Source organism: Macadamia integrifolia, chromosome 10 (genome assembly GCF_013358625.1).
Source record: "Macadamia integrifolia cultivar HAES 741 chromosome 10, SCU_Mint_v3, whole genome shotgun sequence".
Classification (NCBI taxonomy): Eukaryota; Viridiplantae; Streptophyta; class Magnoliopsida; order Proteales; family Proteaceae; genus Macadamia; species Macadamia integrifolia.
Window position 1 is genome coordinate 11,598,465 of NC_056566.1, and position 25,445 is coordinate 11,623,909.

Consider the following 25,445-nt stretch of genomic DNA (forward strand, 5'->3'; position numbering starts at 1 on the left):
CATCCACAAACAGGTCTGGGGGTTTTGGATGTCGAGGACTTTGGCCTCGGCCGCGGCCTTTACCATGGCTTAGATGCATATCTCCAATGAAACTATGCAATATAGAGACACCAAAAGATGGGGAGAATAGGGCCAAAGAGGAGGAAAAAATGCCACTCACGAAGGAGGAGGAAAATGTCACTCACAGAAGAGGAGATTAGTTTCACCAAGTTTCTAGAGCTTTTTGGGATACCCTAATAAGTTTGAGAAAGTGAAATTTGGGATACAATCTAAGGTATATATGTTGTCTTACGTTTTGAGAGAGAGAGAGAGAGAGTAGGATGAAAACAATAAAATAGATTAAGGAACTCAATCAATAAGCTCTGCCATCTCATATATACCAACTCTAGTATATGAAAATAAGAAAATGGAGAAAGGTGGATGAAAATGTGATTAAAAACCTGAAAAACTTAATTGTAAATATCAAAGTTAATGTTTAATTACTGAGAAACTCAATAGATCCCATTATATTGTATCGCAATAACCAAGGATTAAACTAAGGAACTCAAGAACAAATAACCACTCTTAACTATTACTGGAGTTAGAGGGGAAAAAAAAAAAAAGATAATAAGAACCTAAGCTAACCTAAACGATCTAAGTAACTATCTAGTTGTGGTAAGTCAATAATTATTTGAACTGGTAAAAAGAGCTTTACATCTCCAACCACAATCATGTTCTCCCTGGATAGAAGTGTAAGCCTCATAAGTGAGATCACAATAATGTTGGAGCCTTCCTAATTTCAGTTGAAGTGCGTGAGCAGAAGATACCATTGAGTATTTGAACCGAGTGTAGATGAGGCTATAACCAAAAGAATAAAGGGTTTCACCATTGAAGAACTTATAAGGCCTTCCAGGGCAGCCAAATTCTGGAAATGGCCTTAGGGACATGGAATTCATGGGCAACTTGTCTGTATAGTCATTAGTGTACCATGTAAGAGGTAACTTTCCACCTATATATCAAACACTTCAAGTGAAGTGATGCTATCAAAGAATCCAAGTCTCATGAGAACAACATAGTTGTTTTCAAAGCCCTATCAATGGCTCCCTCTTTGATTCTCTCAATCATAGTTGCATTCTCACCATAGTCTTAGAAGTGCCATCCACATTTCAAATCAAACTAGAAAATACTAGCAGAAAAAAAAAAAAAAAAACTCAGGTTAACTAATTACACTTTAATATTTTGCAATTTGATTGATAAGACACATTCCCAATAGTACCCGCATTTAGTGATTTTGCAATAACATCTTCATTTGAATCATCAAGCCATTTTTGTCTATGAGCTATTACATCCATTGAATAGCAATCAGATACAATGTACTTGTAAATCCAAAAAGAATTTAGAAAAAAAAGAATGGAATAATTAACTATTAATGTCAAATGGTCTAAAAGGAGAGTGATCCAAAGAAGGGGAACATTACCCATTAAGACCACACTCTCCTCTAATAGTCTCTCTCAAAAGTTTTGGGTCATTGGAAGCTAGGATTTCATTAATATTGTTGAAGGAGCACATAACCAACTGATTAACAAAGAAGAAAAAAATACCAACTAATAATACAAACTTCCAGAAACTAAAAATAGGGCAAGAAAGAAAGAAACCTCTGAAACTTACCATGGGTAGAAAAAGATGAAGAGGCTACCAGGGATTCGATAGATTTCGATGGGGACTTGTGGCCTTAAAATCAACTACTAGGGCTTTGAGAATGCATGTAGCGGCATCTTCATGAGTCCAACAAAGAACCTTGTTTACTTCGTCCGTAGCATACTTGGGCATTGGAAAAAGAAATGTAGGTGGCTTTGTTGTAGCCTTGCAGGCGGATCAAGTTTGGAACACCAATTAAGCGACCATGAGTTCTCTCCATCACAAAGAGAATTTTGCTTGGACAATTAACGAGAGAAATCAAGTCTTTAGGAGATGTGATTTTGATTGAATTTCTTATCAAGATAGAAGGAAAGAGAAACGTGAGAGAAAGGAGGAAAATAATTTAAAGACAAAGAGGAAAGTTGGAGAGAGAGAGAGAGAGTCTGAGAGAGTAAGAATCTAATATTATTTTTGTTTGAACCAAATAAAGAAACAATTATTTAGAAACTAATATTGTTTCTTATCATGAAAAAAAAAGTAGAAGAAACTATTTTCATTGATTTCAAGTTCCAAAAAAGAGAAGGAATGTGGAGAGAGAGAGGATATAGAAGGAAATCAGAAGGGATATATCTTATTTTAAGTTTGAAAAAAAAAATTAGAAAATTATTTCTGCTAAAGAAACTAAATAAAATTAGCCAAGCAATTGGAAAGAAAATATTTTTTGCAAAAACCTAAGAGAATATTAGAAATAGAGAATATAGAAAGGTGAATACTTTCTTTTTAAATTTAAACATAGAATGAGATAGATTGTACCAAGATGGTAGGAGAGGGAAAGAGAGAAGAGGAAGGAGTTTAAAAGAAAAAGAAGACCTAGAGAGATCGATGAGGAAACTAATATTTAGTTATAAGATTTTTTTTTAAGATTTAAAATGAAATTAAGAAAGTAATTAAGGAACTAGAAAAAAGAAAGATATACTTTCTATATATGGGGCCTAAGAGTTTGAGAGGAGAGAGTGAGAGTTCACACTCTATCTCTTTCTCTTTTTTTTTTTGTTTGATATTAAGGGTTAAGAGTAATAAGGAAATTAATTTTTTAAAAGTATAAAATAAAATATTTTAGAAAGAGTGAGAGAAAATATTTTATAATATATATATATAGAGAGAGATTAACCATGAAGCATGAGTACATACTTTTATATATATATATATATATATAGATATATATGTTAGCATTGCCTTTTGGTTGTTATATGGTGTGAGACAAATAATTGACCAGCTTCTATTCGTGTCTTTGTTAATCTGTTAGGTAAGAAAGTTGAGGGCGTAAGCTTCATGTTTAAATCCTTTTTTTTTTTTTTTTTGTATAATATATGCATAGTAAGTGGTGATCCAATTACCAAGTGGCAAGTCAACTTAGAGTTTAAATTTGATGACTAGATTCCTTACTTACATGTATAGTAAAATATAAAAACAAAATGATGGTTTGAGAGACAAGTACGATAATTGAGAACTAATTAAGATAGTTGAAATGCCCACTCATAGATGAAAGCGAATTGAAGGCTCATCTTTTGGATACAACTGAATTGGATAACTTGACACCATAACATGCTTTAAAGATATCAAAGTAACGGTGGGGCTAAGTTGTTCTATCAATCACTATCCTTAAGGTTGTATTTATCTCTTATAGTGCAAGAAGGTTCTTGTGAATTAAACCCTAAGATGAAACAAATCCTTAAGCCCTCTAGTAGGGTTTTTATTTTTTTTATTTTTTTATTTTTTTATTTTTTTATTTTTTTAATGAAAAGAAAATTAAGTAATGATTCTTATCCAATTGCTTTTGTAAATCAGTCTTATGAGATGAATTCGGCTGGAGATAAGCATTCGGATTCGCTACTTGGGGCTGATGAGGATGAGTTATTTTGGGCTCCTGAGGGTGAGGAATCGCTCATGGAGTTTCTTATTTTCTTCACTTGGAGAGATAAATTATTTTATCGCACTCCACATCTAATGAGATTTTTGTTCCAGCCTGGACTTTAGTTCATCAGTTCATTGAGGAGAGGAGAATTTATTACGAGAATTAAGAAAAAAAAAACTATGTACACCAATGCCAGGATTAGTAATGTAGAGTTGGGATTTCACTCACTTATTACGCTACGTTGGAACACTCTTAGGTCGTGCTCAATCAATAAAAATAATGGGAAAAAATAAACTTTTAAAATTGTGGGCAGTACCCAAATATAAAGAAAGAGTAAATGGATATAAAAGAGGTAATATAGCACTTTAGACTATGAATGTTTAAAGCGCGAAAGACACCCTCTACATATAGAGGAGAGATGCCCCTTTGAAAACACCTATCCAAGGAGGCCCAACAGATTGTCTATCTGAAAGAGAAGACACAGAAAACTAGTCGTTATTGGTGTCCAAAGCATTTTGGATAGTGTGCAATGAAAGATCGTTGATGCTGATGACACATCGGAATGACTTCGTTCAATGTCAAGCAAAGTGTAATGTATGTCGGTGAGGTTTCTAACAAACCTTGACCTTCAACACACTTTGGTCACAAAAATCCAACGCTAGAAAATCCCCATCCAACTTTAGCAATAAGAAAGCTAGAAGATTAGAGCAAAAATAACATATACACCAAAGCCTTGCCATGCCACGATTCAGCTCAGTGTGTGACTGTGAGAAATTAAACCCCAAACCCCTTGAAGACAAGAGAGCATTTTTTCCAAAGAATTCAACCACTGTAGTTCACCTATGCAATATGAATTACACTACTCTCTTCCATAAACAATGTGGGACTAAAGATTTTCCACTACTTTGCTATACTAAAACAAACACCGTGGAGATAAAATGGTTCAAACCTTGGGAGGAAAAAAATACAAAAAGGTATTTTGAAACCTTGTTTCCTTTTATAAGTTCATCTAATATAACACATGTCATGAATTTGGCCCAGGTAAGTGGTAATACAAAGAACAACTAAACTTGTAATGCTTCCCCTAATTTTACTATTCTAATCTGTTGGAACCCAGAGTCACACCTACACTTTGGGGTACTTTTAAGGGACATTTACATATTAGCCCGTAGATTGAAAACTTTTAATTAAATCCATTAGAACCAATGGACATACTCATTCCCTTGAATGTTAAAATTCCTCTCTCTCTCTCTCTCTCTCTCTCTCTCTCTCTCTCACACACACACACACACACACACACACACACTAACTACGGACTGTTATGTTGCCCATGTTCTTGTAACAATTAGTAACGTGTCTTGTCTCATTGCACTTAGTATGGCCTAAGCATAACTCCGATTAAAAAGGAGCATCAGACGAATGCACATTTGTTGTCAAATGCCAAAGGTTGTTGTATTTTGGAGCTAGTTTCACATACAAATCCAATTACATCAAAGGGGGAAATACTTACAATAAGAAAGCGTTTAGTAGCATGTCTCAACATTTCATCAATGTCTTAAAACTCCGAATCAAATCCAACACACTCTCCTACCAGTTTATAATATCAGATAAGTGATTCTTTTATAAAAGTCTTACTCCATTTTATACAAAGCCTAGGTTTGGTCCCTCATATGTGAAAATCTGATGATCTTGTGAGAAAAAAGTTCCTAGAATCGACGGATTGGGATGTTTAGAACTAGGACCAATCATAGTTGATTTGGATTCGAATCTGTTGATTTGATTGGTCCAATTTCGATTTTCGATACAATGCAATCAATAAAGCGGATAGGCCTTTTGCAACATAATATTGTTTTGAAAAATTAAAGGAAAAAATTAAGTCTCAATCAGTAAAGCCATTAAAGTTTTTTTGCAACATAAACTAACGTTTTGTTGTGATAAAAAATTAAAGAAAAATTCATTATCATAAGGAAATATATATGGATCATAAACCAATGGACAAAAACTAGAAAGTATACATCCTAAATGCATACAAAATGCTGTGTACATTTCATCCATCTAACTGAAAAAGAAAAAGAGGAAACAAAATGACATTATTCTCTAACCGATTGTTTAAAGAATTGGTATCAGATTGACAATATGGGTCGATATGAATACATGAATGATTTTCTGTATCAATATAATGATTCGATATAGGGGTAAATCTATGAAAAAAATAAAAGGTAAAACCATCCGATATAGGCCAATCCGAACTGATTTGTATCAATATCAACTGAGTTTGACACAAAAAGAGAAGAAGAAACTAGGCCACCACATATGAGATCAACACCTCAAGAAAAATACATGGCAAGAATAGACCCATTAATGATAATTAACAAAGACATATCCAACCATTAGCATAAAATTTAGATGGATCAGTTCTCTGGTTCAAGCATGTGCCACAACAAAAATGAGGCAAAATTGTAGACTTGCTATAATGTAGCTGCGGTGCAAGTTGACCTTCTGCATTGACGTAGAGAGGACGTTGCCAACCTGTTGAAGGATGCAAGGTGTCGACTACTCTCTCTTGGCTGGGGATCTCTTCCCTTTTGCTTGTCCTCACCCCTTCTTCCCCTGATCCCTAGGATCTCCCCTGGCTTCCTATGTAGTACAATAGAGAGTACTATAATCTTGTAGGTCTCTATAGTACTTTATAGTTCTATAGTCTTGTAATAGATATGTATTTCCAATCCATCCAAAAAAAAAAAAAAAATACATATAGTTTAGACACACATCTCCATTATATTATTATCTATCCTTTTGTGCTAACTTATCATTAAAGATACTTTTATCAAAAAGTTCTCGAAAAATGGCTAGGCACACAATTGGTATACCATAAGTTAGCACCCGTTGTGTGTCTCTCTTCCACTTATCGCACACAGTCAGTGTATTTATTCCTCTCCCAAAGTTTTCCCTATTAGGATGGAATGACAAAGCATTTTACTAATTCACCAAGTATGTTTTTACTCCGTCTTCGAAACTTGGTCTAACTACTAGTGTTTGAAATTTGATCTCATCCTCTAATGAATCTACCAAGGTTTCCATGTGTGTTGACCTCGTACCAGTTCCTTCTCTCATGTTGTTTATTGTGTTTTCTTTTCTTCTCTATGCCTGATTTGTGCCTTCTTAATTTGTTTATCTACACCGACATTTTATTCTTTTTATTCTAAATTTAAATTATCTTCAAATATTGGTAAAATAAAAAAAAACCTAATTGTACCGTGCATTGGTTACAATTAGACTATAATCATAGCCCTACTTTTACCACATGATAACTCATATAAGGTTGAATATTTGCCCATATATTAATCACAAAATATTTTGTTCATATGAAAAATTCCAGTCTCATCGGAATTAGCCACAAGAATATTAAACAATAATGTACATATATATATTTTTGGCTAAAAATCAACAATAGTGTACATGAATATATATAAAAAAATGATAAAAAAAAAAGAAGCATATATGAAAGAATATAATATTAGTTGGGAAGGTAAAATGATTGAATTTAAGGTTGAAAAAAAAAAAAAGTTTACCACATGTTACTTAAAAAAAAGAAAAGAAAAGAAAAGAAATTTGCCACATCCAGTTACTGTATCCAATGAGGGTTTGATTCAGAATGCCAAAGAAGAAAACATGAAGAGGCCCCCCCCATGCGCCATATCTCTCTCATCGCTGACTAATGACCTAATCCAACACATGTCAATATGTCATCAACAAAGTCGGTAAACCTGACCCAGCCATCCCGCGTGAGAATCAAATTCGATGAGGGCGCAGTCGGCTCAAGAACCCACACGAAAGGGTCACCGAATCTACGTGTCAGTATTTTAGTGGTCGGTAAGTTCTAGAAGACCTTAGAAAATTCTTAAAAGTACTCCTCCAAATAAAAAATTACAAAAAACAGAATCGTCCTTTTCCGTCGATCCTTCCATCTCGGAGAATCTGCTTCGCCTATAAAACGCGTTTCGTTCTCATATTCTCTCTTGTCCTCTCCTTGTTTTTTCTGTTGCTTTTGTTCTTTCTTCTTTCACAAACAAGAGGAGTCGTGAATACAGATTCGAGAATCGATTCTACGTTACAGGCTCTGGTTCTCTCGTCTTCTTCATCTGAAGACTCAACTGCTGAGGTACTTTTCTTACAAAATTTTTGGGATTTGTGTTCTGTTTTGTATGAATCTTGTAGATCTAATCTATTTCTAGCAGAATGCAGGTTCGTCCTTGTGTTTGTGGTTTTTTTCTTATATAGATTGTAGTTTCTGCGGTAGTTTTGAGCTTCAAGGTTTGATTTTTATTTCAAACTCGGAAAAATACAAATTTTGTTTGAAGAATATGATTTTTCTTTGTTGATAATAATAATCTAGGGAATTGATTCGTCAAAAAGTTGTTTATTTTATTCTTTCGATATTTTTTGTTGAATGGACCAAAGCGGAATACCTTGCAAGTTTGTCAAGGAATTGGTTCCACTTGTTTGCGTTTACCATGTTGCATTGCCTTATTGGCTTTTCTGATTAGTCATATTTAAGGTGACGAATGCATTACATTTTCCTGTTTCGTTGCTGCTTGCTGCAATTGCTTCTCTTCAAAGACCTAATTTTCACCCAATGTGAAGGATATGTGGAATGCATCTGCCTAAGCCCTTTAGATTAAATGTTTGACCCACATTATTTCTCCATCAAGTATTTTTTCCCCTTTCCTTTCTGCTTAATTCTGTAACTGAACGTACAAATTTCTGAATCTGTTTAAAATAGGTTGGTTTGATCCTCCTTCAGCACTTCCCACGCTTTAACTCTCCTGAGACTTGCTTATTGAGCTATTGGGAGATGGCAGAGGTATGAGGTCGCTTACACATCTGTTATTTCTTCTCAGTCTGTTAGTCTTGCCCTACTTTCTCCCTACCCTTTGTTTACTAATGTATATCTACTCTTGTATGTACATATGTATCTCTTATGCTCGTCTCGTAGCTGCTCTTATTGGAATTCTCTTTTCCTTTGTGCTGACAATAGTCTAATTATTGCAGGATGGTTACAAGGTGATCTTGAATGTTTATGATTTAAGTCAAGGACTTGCACGCCAGCTGTCCACTACGTTCTTGGGGAAAGCTATTGAAGGAATATGGTAAGTTTTATTGAGCCCAAAGGTTCCATGCCACTGGGAGTTGTATATCTGGTTTTAAAATTTTACCCCTGAGTGACAAATGCATCCTGCAGAATTTTACGAGGCATATCTTGTAGCAGTGGCCTTCATTTTGCACTCTACTGCTGCTAACATGTAGCCGTTATAGAATACTTTGGTTGTATAAATGGGATTTTCAAATGCAGTAAACACCTTCTAGTTGCCATGTGTTATAATCAGAGAAAAATGGTGTTGATTTGACATAATGTGTGTCTTTTATAACACCTGCTGGTGTGGCTAATATATGTTACGTGAATTGGATGTGGTATTGTAATTTCTGTTGCTGCTGCTTCAATGGAAATGGGCTTGGGTTCTAGTAGGCTGATTGAAGATCGAGCTCAAAGCAGTCAGGCTAGATTTGAAATGATAGATTGGAATAGAGATTTTTTGAATTAAATTGAGGTTTCAACAAGAGGAGCAAAAGAAGGGCCATTAAATGTGGTGTCTAAATTAGGTGAAACAGCTGACGAAAGGATTGTTTCAGGAGTTTTGTGGATGGAAGGGAATGAAATCTTTATCCTGTGGTAATGAAGTCTGAAGAAATAAGCTGGCCATGGGGTTAGGGATTAATGATGGGGGAAATTAGATTAAGAGAAGGCAGTTCAACTAGATTACGGCGCTCTTTGGTATAGTTTATATATGTATTTATTTCCTATTTTTGAGAAATCATTTGTGTTAATAAACTATGGACTACAAATAATAATCCTTTGGTTATTATAATAGATTATGTAATAAGAAATATGTTTTGTATGCCTATTTGCAGAACGAATTCTGTAATTTCTGATTCCTCTAATTCTTTTAGTAATTGTATCATACATGTGAGATACCTTCTTTGTGTAAAAGCAGTAAAGCCTATCCATTGTTGCCGCATAGACCTCATTGTCGCTCATTGCTGCCCTGCTGCTATTTGCACTAATGCACATTAGTGCTTCCCATTGTTGCCTGCTTCAGCACTCAAGCACCGCCTGCTGCGTGCTGCATCTGCTCAATGCTTCCTTATTGCTGATCGCTGCAAGTGCTCAGGCCTGCGCACTGCGAGCGCTCTGCCAGCCAACCTGCATACCCATCCATCATATATTGCTGCAATCAGCCATCCATTGCCCCATTCCAGCAACCGCATCAGCCATCTTGCCATTGCATCACTGCAAACCCATTGCACCCATCGCTTTGATGTTCATAGAGTGACAACAACCGTTACATTTCAGTAAGAACAAGGAGAAGTTTTAAACTCAAAATTTAAATGTGTTGGGAAAATCTGTTTTAGTGAAGTTTGTCCCTTCCAATTTGCTGTTAATGGTAAGAGTATCAGAGCTGAGGGCGACTACTGTAAAATGGTGCTTTCCAGCGCCCACTCATGATCCTAGAAATTTCGTTGAGTTTAAACTTCCTTGAAACAAAAGGAAGATTGGAATGTGTATACTCTCACACTACCACCTCCATACTCTTACTCTCTGGGTTTCAAATTCAGCTCTGAAACTTTCATTATAGTCTCAGAGCTACCCCACAATCAGAAAGCAACAACCAGAGCTGAGAACAGAGCTTCTCATACAAAACATGGAAATCAACTACAAACTCACCTAACCTTAGATTTACTGATTCCGTTTCAAACTTCGGAAATTCAAGAAGTGAAGGAAAATCTAGGAGAGGTATTACATAGTGAACCAAGAGGTCTGAGGAAAAATAGTAGTGGTTCAATCAATGGGAGAAATCGCAGTTGAATAAATCCCAATCAGGAACAAGAACACGGGCAATGGCGGAGAGATAGAGGAAGAGAGTAGATTTCTTTTTTATAAGGGTCAAAAGACCTTTTTATCCTCCATTTTGAGCCATTACACCACGTGGTCACTAAAAGGTAGCGCAGAAATCAAAATAAATGATTTGTGGCCACAAATTACAAATAGCTTTTCCAACTATTTGTGATATATTTTGATTTGAAATAAATTGAAAGAAGGATTATAAATCATACCAAATACCTGAAAAAAAAATAATATGTCAGATAAGTTAAATATAAATCATACCAGAGAGAACCTAAATATATGTTAGTTGTTAGATTTAAATTGCAGCTGTGTAAGTTTTATGAATGTATCTGGCAGAAATAGAGTGAAAGAATAAATATATGTAGTTTTGAAATCTATTTACTGGTAATGTTAGCTCTACCTGAAAGTTAACTAGCCAGACGACCGGAAAAAAATTCATGATCTTGGCTAGATCTTGCCAGATCTTTTTTTTTTTTTGGATTAGTGTGATGGGGGAGCGAGAGCGAGATCTTAAACCTTGTCATGGATACACTCACAATCTTCATAGTAGAGTATTTTATGTAGCCAATGGATGTGAAGTGGAAAAACACTATTGTTTTTTTTTTTTTTTCGTTGATTGTTTTATATTTACCCACCAAAGATGGATGTGGACTGAAAATATCTTTTCATTTTTTTGTTGACTGTTTTATATTTAAAGATGAGTATTTCTCTGTTGAAAGTTTTTAATTAATGTGCAATTGCGGTGTCAAAGGAGAAGATGAGATCTTGCCCACTTGGTCAATTAGTCCTATATAGCTTTTTGGGGAAGAGGAATATTCCTATAAACCCTAGTACGATTTTCAAATTATTTATGATTGTTGAAAGGGGACAGCCAGAGAATTCTCAGAATAAAAAAGATTTCATTCACTGAGATAAGCTAATATGGCAATACTCTATGTTATACTTGGTATATGATTTCTGAAGTGATGGCTGTAGTATATCTGTTACTCTTTCCTATCAAAGGAAGAAAAGTAGTAGTTGATGTTGTTAACTTGTTATTATCACTAATCTACTGTTTCCTGGTTGATATGATGGTGGACGTAATATGGCAGTAATGAAATAAGTAGTTCTGCGGAGGAATTCAATGTAATCTTTTGCAGATAACATGTGGATGATATCAATGAGAATTTATTTTGATACTTTCTAAAACAGTTTTGTACCCCTTTATACATATCTGAAATTCTTTATTGAGGTAACTTTTGACTGAAAAATAGCTTCAATAATGTCAAGAAATTCGAGTAAATGTCATGAGCATAGTTTTTAAGGTGGTAAGGCGACGGAGGCGTTTGAGGGTCTTTCGGAGTGCCTTAGCGATAAGGCGGGCATAAAGCATCGCCTTATTGACTAAAGCGATCTTGTGTAAATTTTTTATAAAACCAATCTATTTGGCTCAAATCTTAGTTGAATCCTATTACTCATATGTTAAATAAATATTAAAGGTTCATATTCACACCAATGTAAGATATTCATCAAGAAAATAAATCAATAAAGTGAATAAACTAAGTTCATCTTCATCAATCATCAATCATATTAACATATAATATAAATACATAATTATAAAACAAAATTATAAATATAAAGAAAAGAAGACAAAAAATACAAGTATTTATTATACTTACCTCTATGATGCCAAAATGAGTGCCTAAGCCCTAAGGTCATCCACTATATTTCTACTCTTGTCAAAGAAGAATGAAGCTCACTGTTGTCGGAGCAAAATGGTCGCCTAGATCAGTGGTTTTTCCTTATTCCTTGATTCCTTCTCAAAGCCCTTTCTTAAAACCCTTGATAAAATCCAAACCCTGTTTGTGAATCTTGTTTTTGTTTTGTTTGTTGTGGTTATTTTTGGTTGAGTAAAGCTGATCTCATACATCTCAAGTGTTAACAAAATCATACACCTACCAATAAAAAATTTATATTTGGAATCTTCATCAAGTAATTTTAAAATGTGTTTAAGAAAAAAAAAAACCCATAAGGCGCCACTTCACATAAGGCAGAACACTGTTTTACCATCTTTAGACTGCATCAACGCCTGCAGCGTCGCCTTAGCAGTGCCTTAAAAACTATGGCCATGAGCGATAAAAAATATAGTGCTTACAATCAAGGATAATCAACGATATGCCTCACATTCCTCGTCTTGTTATTTTTTATATCGTAGGCATGATGGTTGAAATTTGACCTTTATTTGCTTTCCATGATTATATATCGAAGTGTATTTATTTCTTCTATTGTGGATGATGAACAGGCACACTGGCGTAGTTGTGTATGGGAATGAATACTACTTTGGAGGAGGTATTCAGCATTCTCCTGTTGGAAAAACACCATATGGAACTCCAATACGTGTTGTGGACCTGGGTGTCACACATGTGCCCAAGGAGGTCTTTGAGGAGTATTTGCAGGAGATAAGTCCCCGATATACAGCTGAGACTTACAGCTTGCTTACTCACAACTGCAACAACTTTAGCAATGAAGCTGCACAATTTTTAGTGGGCCTCACCATTCCAGACTATATCCTGCAGCTTCCAAATGAGGTCATGAACAGCCCAATGGGTCCTCTTATATGTGAGTATTCATATATTTATGTTGATTAATTCTCTTTGTGTTAGGTGCATTATGTCTGTATGTTTAACTTTGACCTTGAAATATTGTAGTTTCACTTGGTTGCGATTTTTTACATATTTGACTAATAAGTATCGTAGTTTTACCGGATTATGGATTTCAAACCATAATTTTGTTGATTGATCTCATTATGTCTGCCACCTGATTGTAATTTTCTAAAACCATAACATTGTTGATCGAAGACATTGTCTTCCACTGTGCCACCACTATTGAAAGTTCAAATTGCTTAGGGTTGACAAAAGGTTTGGTTTGACGGTTTTTATGAGACAATCAGGAAAGCCAAAGTGGACATGTTGGAGGTGGCGAGGGAAGATTTTGAACTGACAAACCCGACAGATAGTCCATATGGCTTAGGCTTTGTTTCCCTCTAGCTTGAAAAAAAATCCTGGAAATTCATCTTTTAATCATAGAATTTATTTAAATTTCTTTCCCTTTTTTTTTAAGTTGTTGATAAGAAGGAACAATATCTGGGTATGGTTTGTAAGGAAAATAGTATAGCCATTTGATGAGGGGTGAGATATCTACTATTGACACTGAGCATTGAATCAATGATCAAGATACCCCCCCAACCCCCCCCCCCCCCTTTTTTTTTTGGGGGGGGGGGTGTGGTGGGGGTTCACTGGGGACAACATCCAGAAATCAAAATTGGAAGTTGTTTCCCTTGTTTTTTTTATTACATTTTAGTAAAATAACTTTGGCTCCGTTTGGTTGCAATGGGAATTTAAAGGGAAGGGAAGTGAAGTGAAATTTTCGTACTTAAATGTATAATCATTACCCCATGTGATTGTAAAAATTATTTAATTTTTTTAACCATATTTAGTAATGATATATTTTACATGTAATTTTTATTTTACATATTGTAGCAAAGGGTTTTAGATGCAAAGTAAAATGGAGTTTTATAACCAAATATGGAATGGTTTGAAGTTAATGTTAAAGTCACATGGGTAAAGATTGCATATATTTCTTTTTTAAGTATGAAAATTTCACTTCTCTTCCCTTTAATTCCCCTTACAATCAAACATAGCCTTTGTGCTTGTTAGGCCTACAAAAAAATTTCCCACACTTGGTTTTGGGTGTGGTGCATGCCTTATTGTTGACATTGGTCTAACTGCATCCCAGCATCCCCTCCCGCAAACACCCTAACCACCACCCCAAAACCCCCCCCCCCCAAAAAAAAAAAATCCATAATTTACTTACCTATTTTATTTATGTTGACCTGGTCATGGGATATTAACTTGCGTTTGAGGAAGTGGGATTATCTCCATTGTTGTGCTCGTACCCGTCTGGTAGTACCGCATCATGTCATTGATTGTGTGTCTGTTACGGCAATATGGTGTATTTTCCTTGTTCTTTTTGTGATCGGTTTGCTCTTCTATGTAGTCTTTGCCTGATCCCTTGGATCACTTGATTGTAACTTTTGATATATATATATATATAATTTTTTTTCATAAATTGTGAGTGATGTTATAACATATCTGCTTTGCCTCATCTTTACTGTTGCACGGTGCAGTGCCCATGATACAGAACCTGGAAACAACATTGAGATCAGGTGCTGTCCCTCAAGCTCCTCAGTTCAGGCCTTCAATGGCTCAGCCCTCCAGTGTGAAGACAGATTCGGGCAATCCCAACACAACTTATAGAGGATTAACAGCAAACAATGCTGAAAGTCCTGTGAAATCAAAAAATCAAGGCTCCGGGAATACTGGCAAGACAACAGGGAAACCAGTTGTGCCACCTGCTGTAAAGCCAGCTGGATCACAAGGGAAGGTAGCCAATGGGGTTGCTGGAGATCCACTTGGGGATGCCAGGAGCAAGGTGCAGGAAGAGATAACCAAGGAGTTTGCAGCTATAATGGCTACTGGAACGCTACGGGCAAGTGAGGCAGCAGCCCTGGCTACCAGGAGAGTAATGGAAAGACATAGGGGGTTGAATGTAGCCATGCCCCACAGCTAAGAACCGCTGCTTGATTGGACCCTTACAGAATATCTCTTCTCAAATTTCCTGACCGTTTTTAGCGGTTGGAATGGTATTTGGATTAACTGCTTACTAATGATGATTCTCTTGCTGCTGTGGTGTTACTAAGTTTGGAGACAGGGAACTGATAACAAAATTGTTGGTCTTCGTGTATTCTCAAACAGAATTAAGAAAATCTCTAATCTTATAATCTATCGTTTATTTCTTCTTTATAAATGTTAAGGTGATCGCAAATGGCATCAAATTTGGATTATCGTTAGCAAAAGTCATCTTGCATCCACAGTTACTATCGTATGAAATTTAAAACCCTGCATCAATCAAGTTGGGGAATGGTCAGGCTTTCTGAAGTTGTCAACATGAATTGTTTGTTTCTGTAAGTTCAGCTTCTGCTGTTTAGCCTTTTCTTAAGACTTAAGTTGTTTCTTCATTGTTTAGCTGACTGAATTATTGGTATGATTGTGATAAAATTGATTGCTTCTATTAGTTAAGTATTATTATTTTGGTTTTAAAAGTACAAGCTTGGGTACCTTCTCTTATAGATTTTGTGCTCCTAGTGGACTGCAATTCTATTGATATTCTGATCAATGGAGGTCATTGGCGTTTGTGCTCCTAGCAATGTTGTTTTAGCAATTGAGAAAGTTTCTATTGTGCAATCCAATGATTTTAGAGAGGAGTGGTTTTGTTCCTCTACTAGGAATGGTAACTAATCTACTCTACTAGCTAGGGGTGTCAAATTTTGAGTCCACGCACCGGTAGGTTCGATCAAGCCCGACAAATTTACTGCCTCACTTGGATAAATCTGATTAATAAACGTGTCAGGCTTAAGCCCAACACATTTATATAGGGGTGATCACGGTGTAGGTAGTTAACCTGTAGGGCACTTGATGAAACCGACATGTTTATACATCTGGCTTGAATTGACACATTATGGCCCAGCTTAGTCTAACCCTCTTTAATATTATATAAAAATCTTATTTTGTCACTGTTAGTAAGAAACTAATTAATTAATTAAGTTTTTTTTTATTTGTTGCTTTGTCATAAGATTGGGTTTAATATCATTTTTCTTCTTTATTTAAGATTTGCATCGCATATTTGTAGGCTTTCAACCCACTTAAGAACAGAATTTAGGGTAGGCATGTTTAAAGCCCGTTTAGACTTAAATAGGTCCATAGTTTGGTCAAGGCCCCATTTAAAATAGTCGGATTAAAGTCCGACACGGATTGATTTGATTATAAATCGTACCATGCCCTCAAAGCTAAGCTTATTTACTTAAATGGACATTCACGGTGTAAGGTTTTCAAGTGATCAAGTCGACTATGTCTGGATGATAACAGCTGACAAGATTCAAAATAGGTTGGCCTATAGGAGAATATGGACACTTAAATGAAAGCTGAAAATTCATCCTCTGTTTAAGATTTTCCTTGGGATGGTTTTGAATAATGGTGTTACCACTAAAGATAAATTGAAAGAGGTTTTGTAGATGGCATTGATCTAGTTTATCTTTTGTAGATTTTCTTTTTGGGTAAGATTGTCCTTTGAAATTATAAAAGGAAAAATAAACGCTACCTAGTCGCATGGTCCTTGTGTCCAGACACAGAGGACAGTGAAATGACACTTGCACCCTTGTGAAATTTAAAAACCTACCCTGGTTGATGCCCATGTATGTCCCTCTCCGCACAACTTGAATGTTCTTTTTTCCATTAAAAAATAAGATTGCTAGTAATTATTTCTCTTGTATTTTTTCTAAGCATGTGTGGACTGTTGGGCCATTGGTTTTGAGTACAGGTTCCCTTGTGGCTTCTTCTCTTACTATTCTTTTTGAATCTGTAATATACGCACCATCTCCCATTGATAAGTCTAGTTTCTTCAGTATGGTAGCAATTACAATATACTTTATTTGGAATGCTCAAAATAAATGTGTGTTCCAAAATGTTACTCCATCTCTGATTTTGTTTTGTATTATCATTATATTGTTTATTATTTATTTTATCCCTTGAGAAAATAAATAAAAAGTTATACTATGTCATGGCATGATCTATGCCTTAGGCAATCCCTCCTCCTCCACCCACTCCCTCCCCGCACCCACTCGACCCACCCCCCCGCCACCACCAGCCACCCACAAAAATATACTTACTGGATTCCAATTGGCTTTATGGTTCCCCAACGTTTATAAAAGACTAATTCCTCAGAACCTATGGACTGAGAAGTGATTAGCGTTCTTCAGTAATAATCTCATCAATTAAAGCTGTGTTTGCTATGCATTCTTTGAATGCATTTTAGGTTGATCATAAAAAGAAGAAAGGGGATATCCAGTGCACGAGGCATCTGTCACAGTAGTGTTTGAGGAGGGTCATGATATATTAAGTCTTGTCTCCATTTTCACCGAGACACTGTTTACCAACTCAAATTCACGACCACTAAGTTTTAAGCCCGCCCTAGCCCGACGCCCTTAGTACTATTAGTATTTTTCTTTAATACTATTTCCATTTAGTGCTAAGGCTATATGATATGTACAGTTGAGATGGTGGTGATTGTTATCTAAACAATCATCTTTTTCGAGCATAATTTAATTGATTTGAGCTTGCTAAACTTGGGTTGTGTTGGTATAGTTTAATTGATTTAAGTTCCATGGATTAAAGATTGAGACCTTTGTAACTTAATTGCTTTGCCATCTTTGCCTCATTTTATTGGTATTCCTCTTCAAACACATTTAAGAGACAAATTTTAATGAGGGCCTGTTGAAAGCCTGTTTAAAATTAAATAGGTCTATAACCCGATTAAAGTTCGTTTATGGTAGCCCAATTAAAGCCCGAGATCGACCAGTCCGATTATCAACCGTACCATGCCCGCATAGCTAGCCTGTTTATCTAAAAGGGGCATTCATAGTGCAGCCCTAGAAATTGGCTGGGCCCGACTAGGCCTAACTGCTTTGGACCCCTACTTAACACCTTCCTCAGACCACAACCTGACACAAATTCTAACTCATGGTTAGACAATTTTGATGTTTCCAAGTTGACACTGAAGGGAGTGAATCTAGTAGTGTCAATTTTGAGCCCACATCGGTAGGCCCGACCAAGCTCGACATGTTTATGGCCCGACCTAGATTGGCCTGATTGAGCCCGACATGTTTATTAAACAGACATTCATGGTGCAGGTAGCTAGCCCGTCGGCGCCCAATCGAACCGACACGTTTACGTTCGACTTGAGCCGACTCGTTATAGCTCGACCTACCCTTTCCACTTTTAATACTACATAGAATTCCTATTTGCCACTGCTAGTAAAAAACTAATTAAGCTTTCTTACCCTTTGTTTTGTAATAAAATTTGATTTAATTAAGTTTTGTTTTGTAAGATGCAATGCTCATAATCTCTTCTTCTTCTCTTCTCTTTTTTTTTTTTGTAAGAACAATCATAATCTTATATCATTTATCTTCTTAAAGATTTGCATCACATATTTCTAGGCTTTCAACCCACTTAAGAAAAGAGTTTTAGGTAAGCACGTTTAAAGTTCGTTTAGACTTAAATAGGTCAATAGCTCGATTAAAGCCTGACATCGACCTGCCCGATTATAAATCGTAACATGCCCCCTAAAGCTAGGCCTACTTACTTAAACGGGCGTTCATGGTGTAAGGCTTATAAGTGGTCAAGCCCAGTTAGATGCGATAAAGATTGGTCCGACCTGACCGGTTGACATCCTTATCTAAACCCAATACTACTTATGAGAGAAAATCCTACTATTCTGATGTAGGAAATACTAGCGCACGGACCTAATGGGAAGGTACGTGAGAACATCATCAATGCATGAGATTTTGGGGGAAGGGGTAGTGTGATGTCATGCCCACCTATGTTTGGCGTAAGCAACACCAAACACATAGGATTCTTTCTCCCAATATTTATTTCACCCATATCTGTCATCTTTTTTTTCTAAACTTCCACATTTTGAGGTCCCTCTTACCAAAATAATAATTAAAAAAAAAAAATATATATTGTGGATCCTAATTCTATACACATCTTATCCAATGAAAATTTCAAGTCTAAATTGTTAAAAGAATAAATAAATATATAAATTAATTAAATTATCGTTAAAAAGAATGCACCATACAATTACATTGAAATTGAGGCTACGTACGTTTGATATGATTTATTAACATATTATAATCCTAGAATGCCTTATCAAACATACTCAAGATTAGGGTATTGACAGGTTGCCAAGTAGTCGCTGTACAAGGAATGAAAGTCATTGGCGCAGGGTCCTGCATGCAGGAAGGTAAAGGCCCAAAAGGCTGAATTTAATGTAATATTAATGGAGCATATGACCCACTGATCATGCACCAGCCCCAAATCACACTCCCATGCAAAGTCCCAAGAATTAATACCTTTTGAGACCCAAGCATTTAAGGAGGTCGCGTGCCCTGCAATTTATGCTTTCTCCTATGTAATTACTTCGGCAGCGAACTTCCGCGTTGAAGACTTGAAGTAGACGCGTACGTTTCCCAATATCATAACTCCATAGCTCTGTGCTTGTTGCTTCAATTGAAGGAAAGATACATAAAGACAAGCTGAGGATGTTAAACGGACCAATTTAGAAATGTAAATGGATATCTGAAATTTGAATTCGATTTCAAATCCATATCCATTTAGGGGTATTCGAATTTCATCAAAGGGTATTCGGATTTAAATTCGAATTATTTTGAGAGTTCTTGATGTTTAGACCATAGTTTCAAGTATTAGTCTCGTATCACCATATCAGATTGATTTCAGCTGAGACTGATCCCAAATCCCTGATCAATCTGAATTAGTGTTCATATTGTTTCAGGGGAAAAATGAAAAAAAAAAAAATAGTACTTTTTAGAAAAAGCAGGGGTAAAATAGACCAATATCCATTGATCCGATCCAATCTAAATCGATACCATCCCCTAAATCCTTGGTTTAGACTGATTCTAGAAAATGAGTAAAATAGCTACGTTAACTGCTGTTGTGAGAAAGTTTCCTCTCTTATGCAAGAGGTAACTTCACCCCATCTCATATTAAGTGTGTTAAATGATTCACTTTAGGTTACTGCAATATTTTTTAAGTAAAATCAAAATTGAATCGTTTAAACACTTTTAAATATTGAAGTTGAAATAATTCATAACAGGTTTTTTAGGGTTTTTAATTTTTTATTCAAATGGCTTTTTTACTTTTTTTTTTCTAATTGAAATGGATGTAAATTAAATATTGAATTAAATTGTTTATTATTATATGTTTTCTTTTAGTAGTTGTTTAATGTAAACTTAAAATTTATTTATTTATAACTGAAATGGATGTGAACTTAATATGGAATGATTTAAACTATATATTAATTAGTTTAACAATTACTTAAACGATTTACCATCGGTTTAAATGGTTTGATTGGTTTAAACCCTTTAACTTAAATGGTCTCAACTTTAAAACCAAAACCAAACCATTTATTAAACGGTTTCAAGATTTCAGTATAAATAGCTAGATTTGATTTTGATAAATGGTTTCGATTTGATTTTGACAATCTTATCTCATACCATCCATGGGGTGTGGGAAAGTGCTCTCGACACTTCATGAACGATGTGAGATGGAGTGGGATGGCAACCTACATGGGAAGGGATCCAAATTCCAGACTCATTAAATTTAAGATCATAACTAAGAATCAGTCTGGCACCATTCTATTAGGAACCGAAATTGGCTCACGCATTAATTTTATTGGTCTGATTCTGAGTCTAGTTTTTAGAAATACCGTTAGATTCGGTATATCTTGTGTATAAATCTTGGATTTGGAATCTGTTTCTGTAGTATCTTCAGATAGAAAAATAACATTTATTTATTTATTTTTTATTTTTTATTTAGTACAGGTTTCATATGGAGATCCAACAAGAAGTGTTATTAATACATTGAATTGACATGTGATAATTGGGATCGCTTCTTGTACTGATCCACATCAGCCTACATGTCTTCCAAAAGCAAAAATGGATTTATGTCTTCATCTATCTTACCTACCAACCTACAAAGGTATCTATTACCAAAAAAAAAACTCAAAGCTTCTATGGACCATAGAAACTATGAATTAACTGTAACCCATCCTTTTAATCTATCTTTTACATATATTCTCATGTATATCTAAAATACTCATTTCTTCTTTACATTGATTTGAGATATTTGATTATCTTTATGCTTATTAATAAATATTTAATTATATGAATACTTGTGAATATATATTTTGTAATTTGTATGCTTAAGTTTTTTTTTTTTTTGGACATTATAATAGTGTTTGGAAACGATTAGGAAATGGAAATCAGCCCACTCATTAATAAATAGTTTGGGATCTCAAGTTTGGAACCTATTAGATTATTGGTTCGATTTGGTCTGGACCGTTTAGAGCTGGAATCATTAAAAAACAGATTAATTGCCTAGTACTAGACCAATTTAAATTTCTAGGATTTAGTTCACGATATAGGTGATTGTTGATATTGATATTGATATGAATTGACCGTATCAGGCTGGATTGGACAATTTTGTCCCCAAGGATTTTGATACTTTTTTTTTTCCCCTCAATATTTTTTACGTAAATTGTTCTAGCATTATCAGCCATCGATTCTTAAGTCCATGCTCTAGAGGAAGTGCTGAAGTGGGTAAATTATAATATAGAACTTGAAAATGAAGATTTATGTATCCTCATTTATCGTAATGGTACTTGAAAGCTTCATTATATCACTTGGTGATAAGGTTAAACTTTGATAGTCAAGCAACAGATCTTTGGGGTTATTTGTTCATAAAATTTGAGTTTCATCTGATTTTCCAAATCATAAATATTTAAATCTTTTATCAGATAAGTTTATCTAAATATGTTTTCTAGATCTTATTAAAAAAAAAAATTTGTCCAACAAAATTTCTCCCTTATTGTATTTGTATGGATATTATGTCAATTTTATTAATGTAAAAAAAAAAAAAAAATTAAATAAATGGATATTTGTTTTCCTGCACCTAGGTTGAGTTTCCTTCAGCTCAGATGTGCAGTTGATTCTTCTGAGATCAACAATGTAACAGCCAGGGAATTGATCTGTAGGGTCTGATAATCCTGATAATCCCATTTGATACTAAGAGGATAGGAAGAAGACTACAAGTTAAAGGGGCTTGTTCTGTAATACTGTGTCTAATTTTGTAACACTTAATGAAACATAATTTTAGTGTATAATATGATTTTTTTTTGGGTAAAAATTTAATAATGATAGTTTAAAAGACCAACATGCATAGAGCAATCATAAATTAATGTTGCATGTAAATAACAACCTATGGAAAAACAATGACCATGCAATGTGAGATATCTTTATGTAAGAAAATGAATTTTCCATATTACATATATCCTTCAGTATTTTTCATTAATGCATAAAATTTTTTTTTATATATATTTTGACAATTTTGATTTCAATTATTGGAACTAATTTTAGGTATTTAGATAATTTTCGAAGGAAAAGTTAATTAAAATTGGTGGGAAAAAAAAACTTTTTTTTATTATTCATCTAGTATGAGTCTAGAGTCTAGACACATTTTTCTTTCAATAAGAGTATAATCCTATCATTTAACATGTATATTTGAAAAGCGTGTAATACAATACACATATACAACTTTCAACTTTTGAGAGTTATATAATGGCAAATCACTTTTTAATTATTTTAAAGGATTTTTTTTTTTAATACTTTTAACTTATAGAATTTTTAGGAATAAGACGAGGGCCAAAGATGGTTATAACTTCTTACTTCACTGCATTCTAACGTAATGGTGAGTCAGTTTCAAATTATTTTGAATACATTTGGGAATAAGACGAGGAACCAAAGGAAGGACCTCGGTAAAGGTATGAATGTTGCGATGTGATGGTCAAGTAGTTGAAATAGCCGACCTTAAACATACGGGGTCATTTCACTGTCCTTGTGACTGGATTTAGGAGTGCACGACCAGTTAACATTCTTTTCTCCATAATGTTTACGCATTGCATTTTTATAAATAAAAAATTGAGACCAAATCAATAAGGGACCACAATAAGAAATAAATAATAGATCGAAACAGACTAGACTGATTACTGATAGCTATCCTTTTGGTTTGGTTTCTCTATATCAAACTTCTTATCAGCTAAAACTGGACCAAACCAAAATGAAAAAAAATGATCAAAATTGAATTGAACTGACCGTTTGACACCCATACCCCAAGAGTGGATTATCAATTAAACCAGCCCCATTGCCATCTCTAAGGTAGGGTGGGATTGGTTACAGACTCATGGCCATGGGCCTTTACACCCCTCGCATGCTTGCCATCTGCATGCATGTGTGTTCTTACATTGTGGCAATCAATCTTATACACAAATACACAATCATAGTAATGCATGTGTCATTAATGCAAGATCTGTACTTAGTGACACACAGTTACATTGATAATATTATAAGTTTAATTTATAGACCATAATCCACAAGACAAACCTGTAAGTAAAGCACTATAAATCTGAAATCCATATTACCTCTGTCCTGTGAGTACTTACAGTTTACTTTTAAGTAGATTCATCTTCATTCTTGTAATGAATCAAACCATGAATGTGTAGTAGTTGTAAATGATAGCTTAAAGGAACCCATTTGGTACTTCCATAGTGAAACACGAAAACTCATTGGATCTTCATAGTTTAAACTAGGGAAGTAATGTATGAAGAAGATAAACCCTTAAAATCCTCATCAGCCCATCCTCATCAACTACTCCTTATCAAAACTATAAGATTTTATGAGAAGTGTGTTTGTAGGTCAGGGTAGTGGCCAGGTTTTCCATTTATGAGAGATCACGATCACATTATTCAATGAGATCACATTTAGGGTTTCAGCCATGCATGCATGATGCGGACTAGCTGGATCCAGTTGACTGCTTGGACTTTGAAGTTCAAAAAGAGAGAGAGAGAGAGAGAGAGAGCTCTGACGACCTTAGAAGGCCAAGAAAGAAACAATACTTCCACAGTTCCACCTAGTCACAGTGGGGATGGTGGGGAGGCAGTTGGAAAATAAATAATGAACTCATTAAGAATATGAGCACTCATTAACTCTACACTTGTGGGTGGTAGAGTAATGGTAGTAGTGTAGCATTGCTGTCCTTAATGGCAATCTCTCTCTCTTTCTCTCTCTTCCTTCCATTCACTATAAACTTCTAAGGTCACCGTTGTTTTCTTTTCATCCATTTCAAAACTTCTTTTTCTTGGTCTACTCTCTATTGCCAAGGTGTGTAGTAGCCAAGAAGATGAGTGCAGGTCGCTGCATTGCGGGTGCAGTTCTAGTTTGTTTTCTTGTCAACTATGTAGCAGTAGTATTAGTTGCTGCTGATGTTGTGAATGATGATAAGCATTTCTTTGGACCACTTAGGCATCGGCATGGATTTGGTGGTGGTGGCGGTGCCGGTGGTGGACTAGGGGTAGGAGGTTTTGGTGGTGGTGCTGGAGGAGGAAGTGGGTTAGGCGGAGGAGGAGGAGGTTTTGGGGGTGGTGCAGGCGCTGGAGGAGGTGGGTTAGGTGGAGGAGGAGGTTTTGGGGGTGGTGCAGGCGCTGGAGGAGGTGGGTTAGGTGGAGGAGGAGGTTTTGGTGGTGGTGCAGGAGGAGGTGGATTGGGTGGTGGTGCAGGCGCTGGAGGAGGTTTAGGTGGTGGTGCAGGTGGAGGAGGTGGACTGGGTGGTGGTGCAGGAGGAGGGGGTGGAGGGGGCGCTGGTGGTGGATTGGGTGGTGGTGCAGGTGGTGGAGGTGGACTTGGAGGAGGAGGTGGTGGTGGGCTTGGCGGAGGTGGTGGCGCAGGAGGTGGTGGTGGGCTTGGGGGCGGTGGTGGACTTGGTCACCATGGAGGCGTTGGCGGTGGGGTAGGAGGAGGAGGTGGACTGGGTGGTGGTGTTGGTGGAGGAGGTGGGCTTGGAGGCGGCGCTGGTGGTGGACTTGGACACCATGGTGGCATTGGTGGTGGTGCAGGTGGTGGATTGGGTGGAGGTGCTGGTGGTGGTGCAGGTGGAGGAGCTGGTGGCGGTGCAGGTGGTGGATTGGGTGGAGGTGCTGGTGGTGGGCAGGTGGAGGAGCTGGTGGCGGTGCAGGTGGTGGATTGGGTGGAGGTGCTGGTGGTGGTGCAGGTGGAGGAGCTGGTGGTGGTGCAGGTGGTGGTAAAGGTGGTGGATTGGGTGGAGGAGCTGGTGGAGGAGCTGGTGGTGGTGCAGGTGGTGGATTGGGTGGAGGAGCTGGTGGTGGTGCAGGTGGTGGATTGGGTGGAGGTGCTGGTGGTGGACTGGGAGGAGGAGCTGGATGGTGGTG

General features: G+C 36.1%; 2 protein-coding genes across 3 annotated transcripts; both read left to right on the forward strand.

The window, feature by feature from the left end:
* The first annotated feature begins 7,466 nt into the window (after positions 1-7,466).
* On the forward strand, positions 7,467-15,341 carry LOC122092434 (desumoylating isopeptidase 1). 2 transcript variants are annotated; one of them, XM_042662751.1, is made up of 5 exons: positions 7,467-7,694; positions 8,316-8,396; positions 8,585-8,682; positions 12,778-13,094; positions 14,662-15,341. In XM_042662751.1, exons 2-5 carry the CDS (start codon positions 8,388-8,390, stop codon positions 15,102-15,104), a joined length of 867 nt encoding a protein of 288 aa, XP_042518685.1. In that variant the 5' UTR covers positions 7,467-7,694; positions 8,316-8,387; the 3' UTR covers positions 15,105-15,341. The 2 variants fall into 2 exon arrangements, with proteins under 2 accessions (XP_042518685.1, XP_042518684.1); XM_042662750.1 differs by lacking the exon at positions 7,467-7,694 and adding an exon at positions 8,113-8,216.
* Positions 15,342-24,085: 8,744 nt separating this feature from the next.
* Positions 24,086-25,301, forward strand: LOC122092192 (glycine-rich cell wall structural protein-like). The gene is made up of 2 exons (XM_042662534.1): positions 24,086-25,227; positions 25,292-25,301. Exons 1-2 carry the CDS (start codon positions 24,401-24,403, stop codon positions 25,299-25,301), a joined length of 837 nt encoding a protein of 278 aa, XP_042518468.1. The 5' UTR covers positions 24,086-24,400.
* The last annotated feature ends 144 nt before the right edge of the window (positions 25,302-25,445 follow it).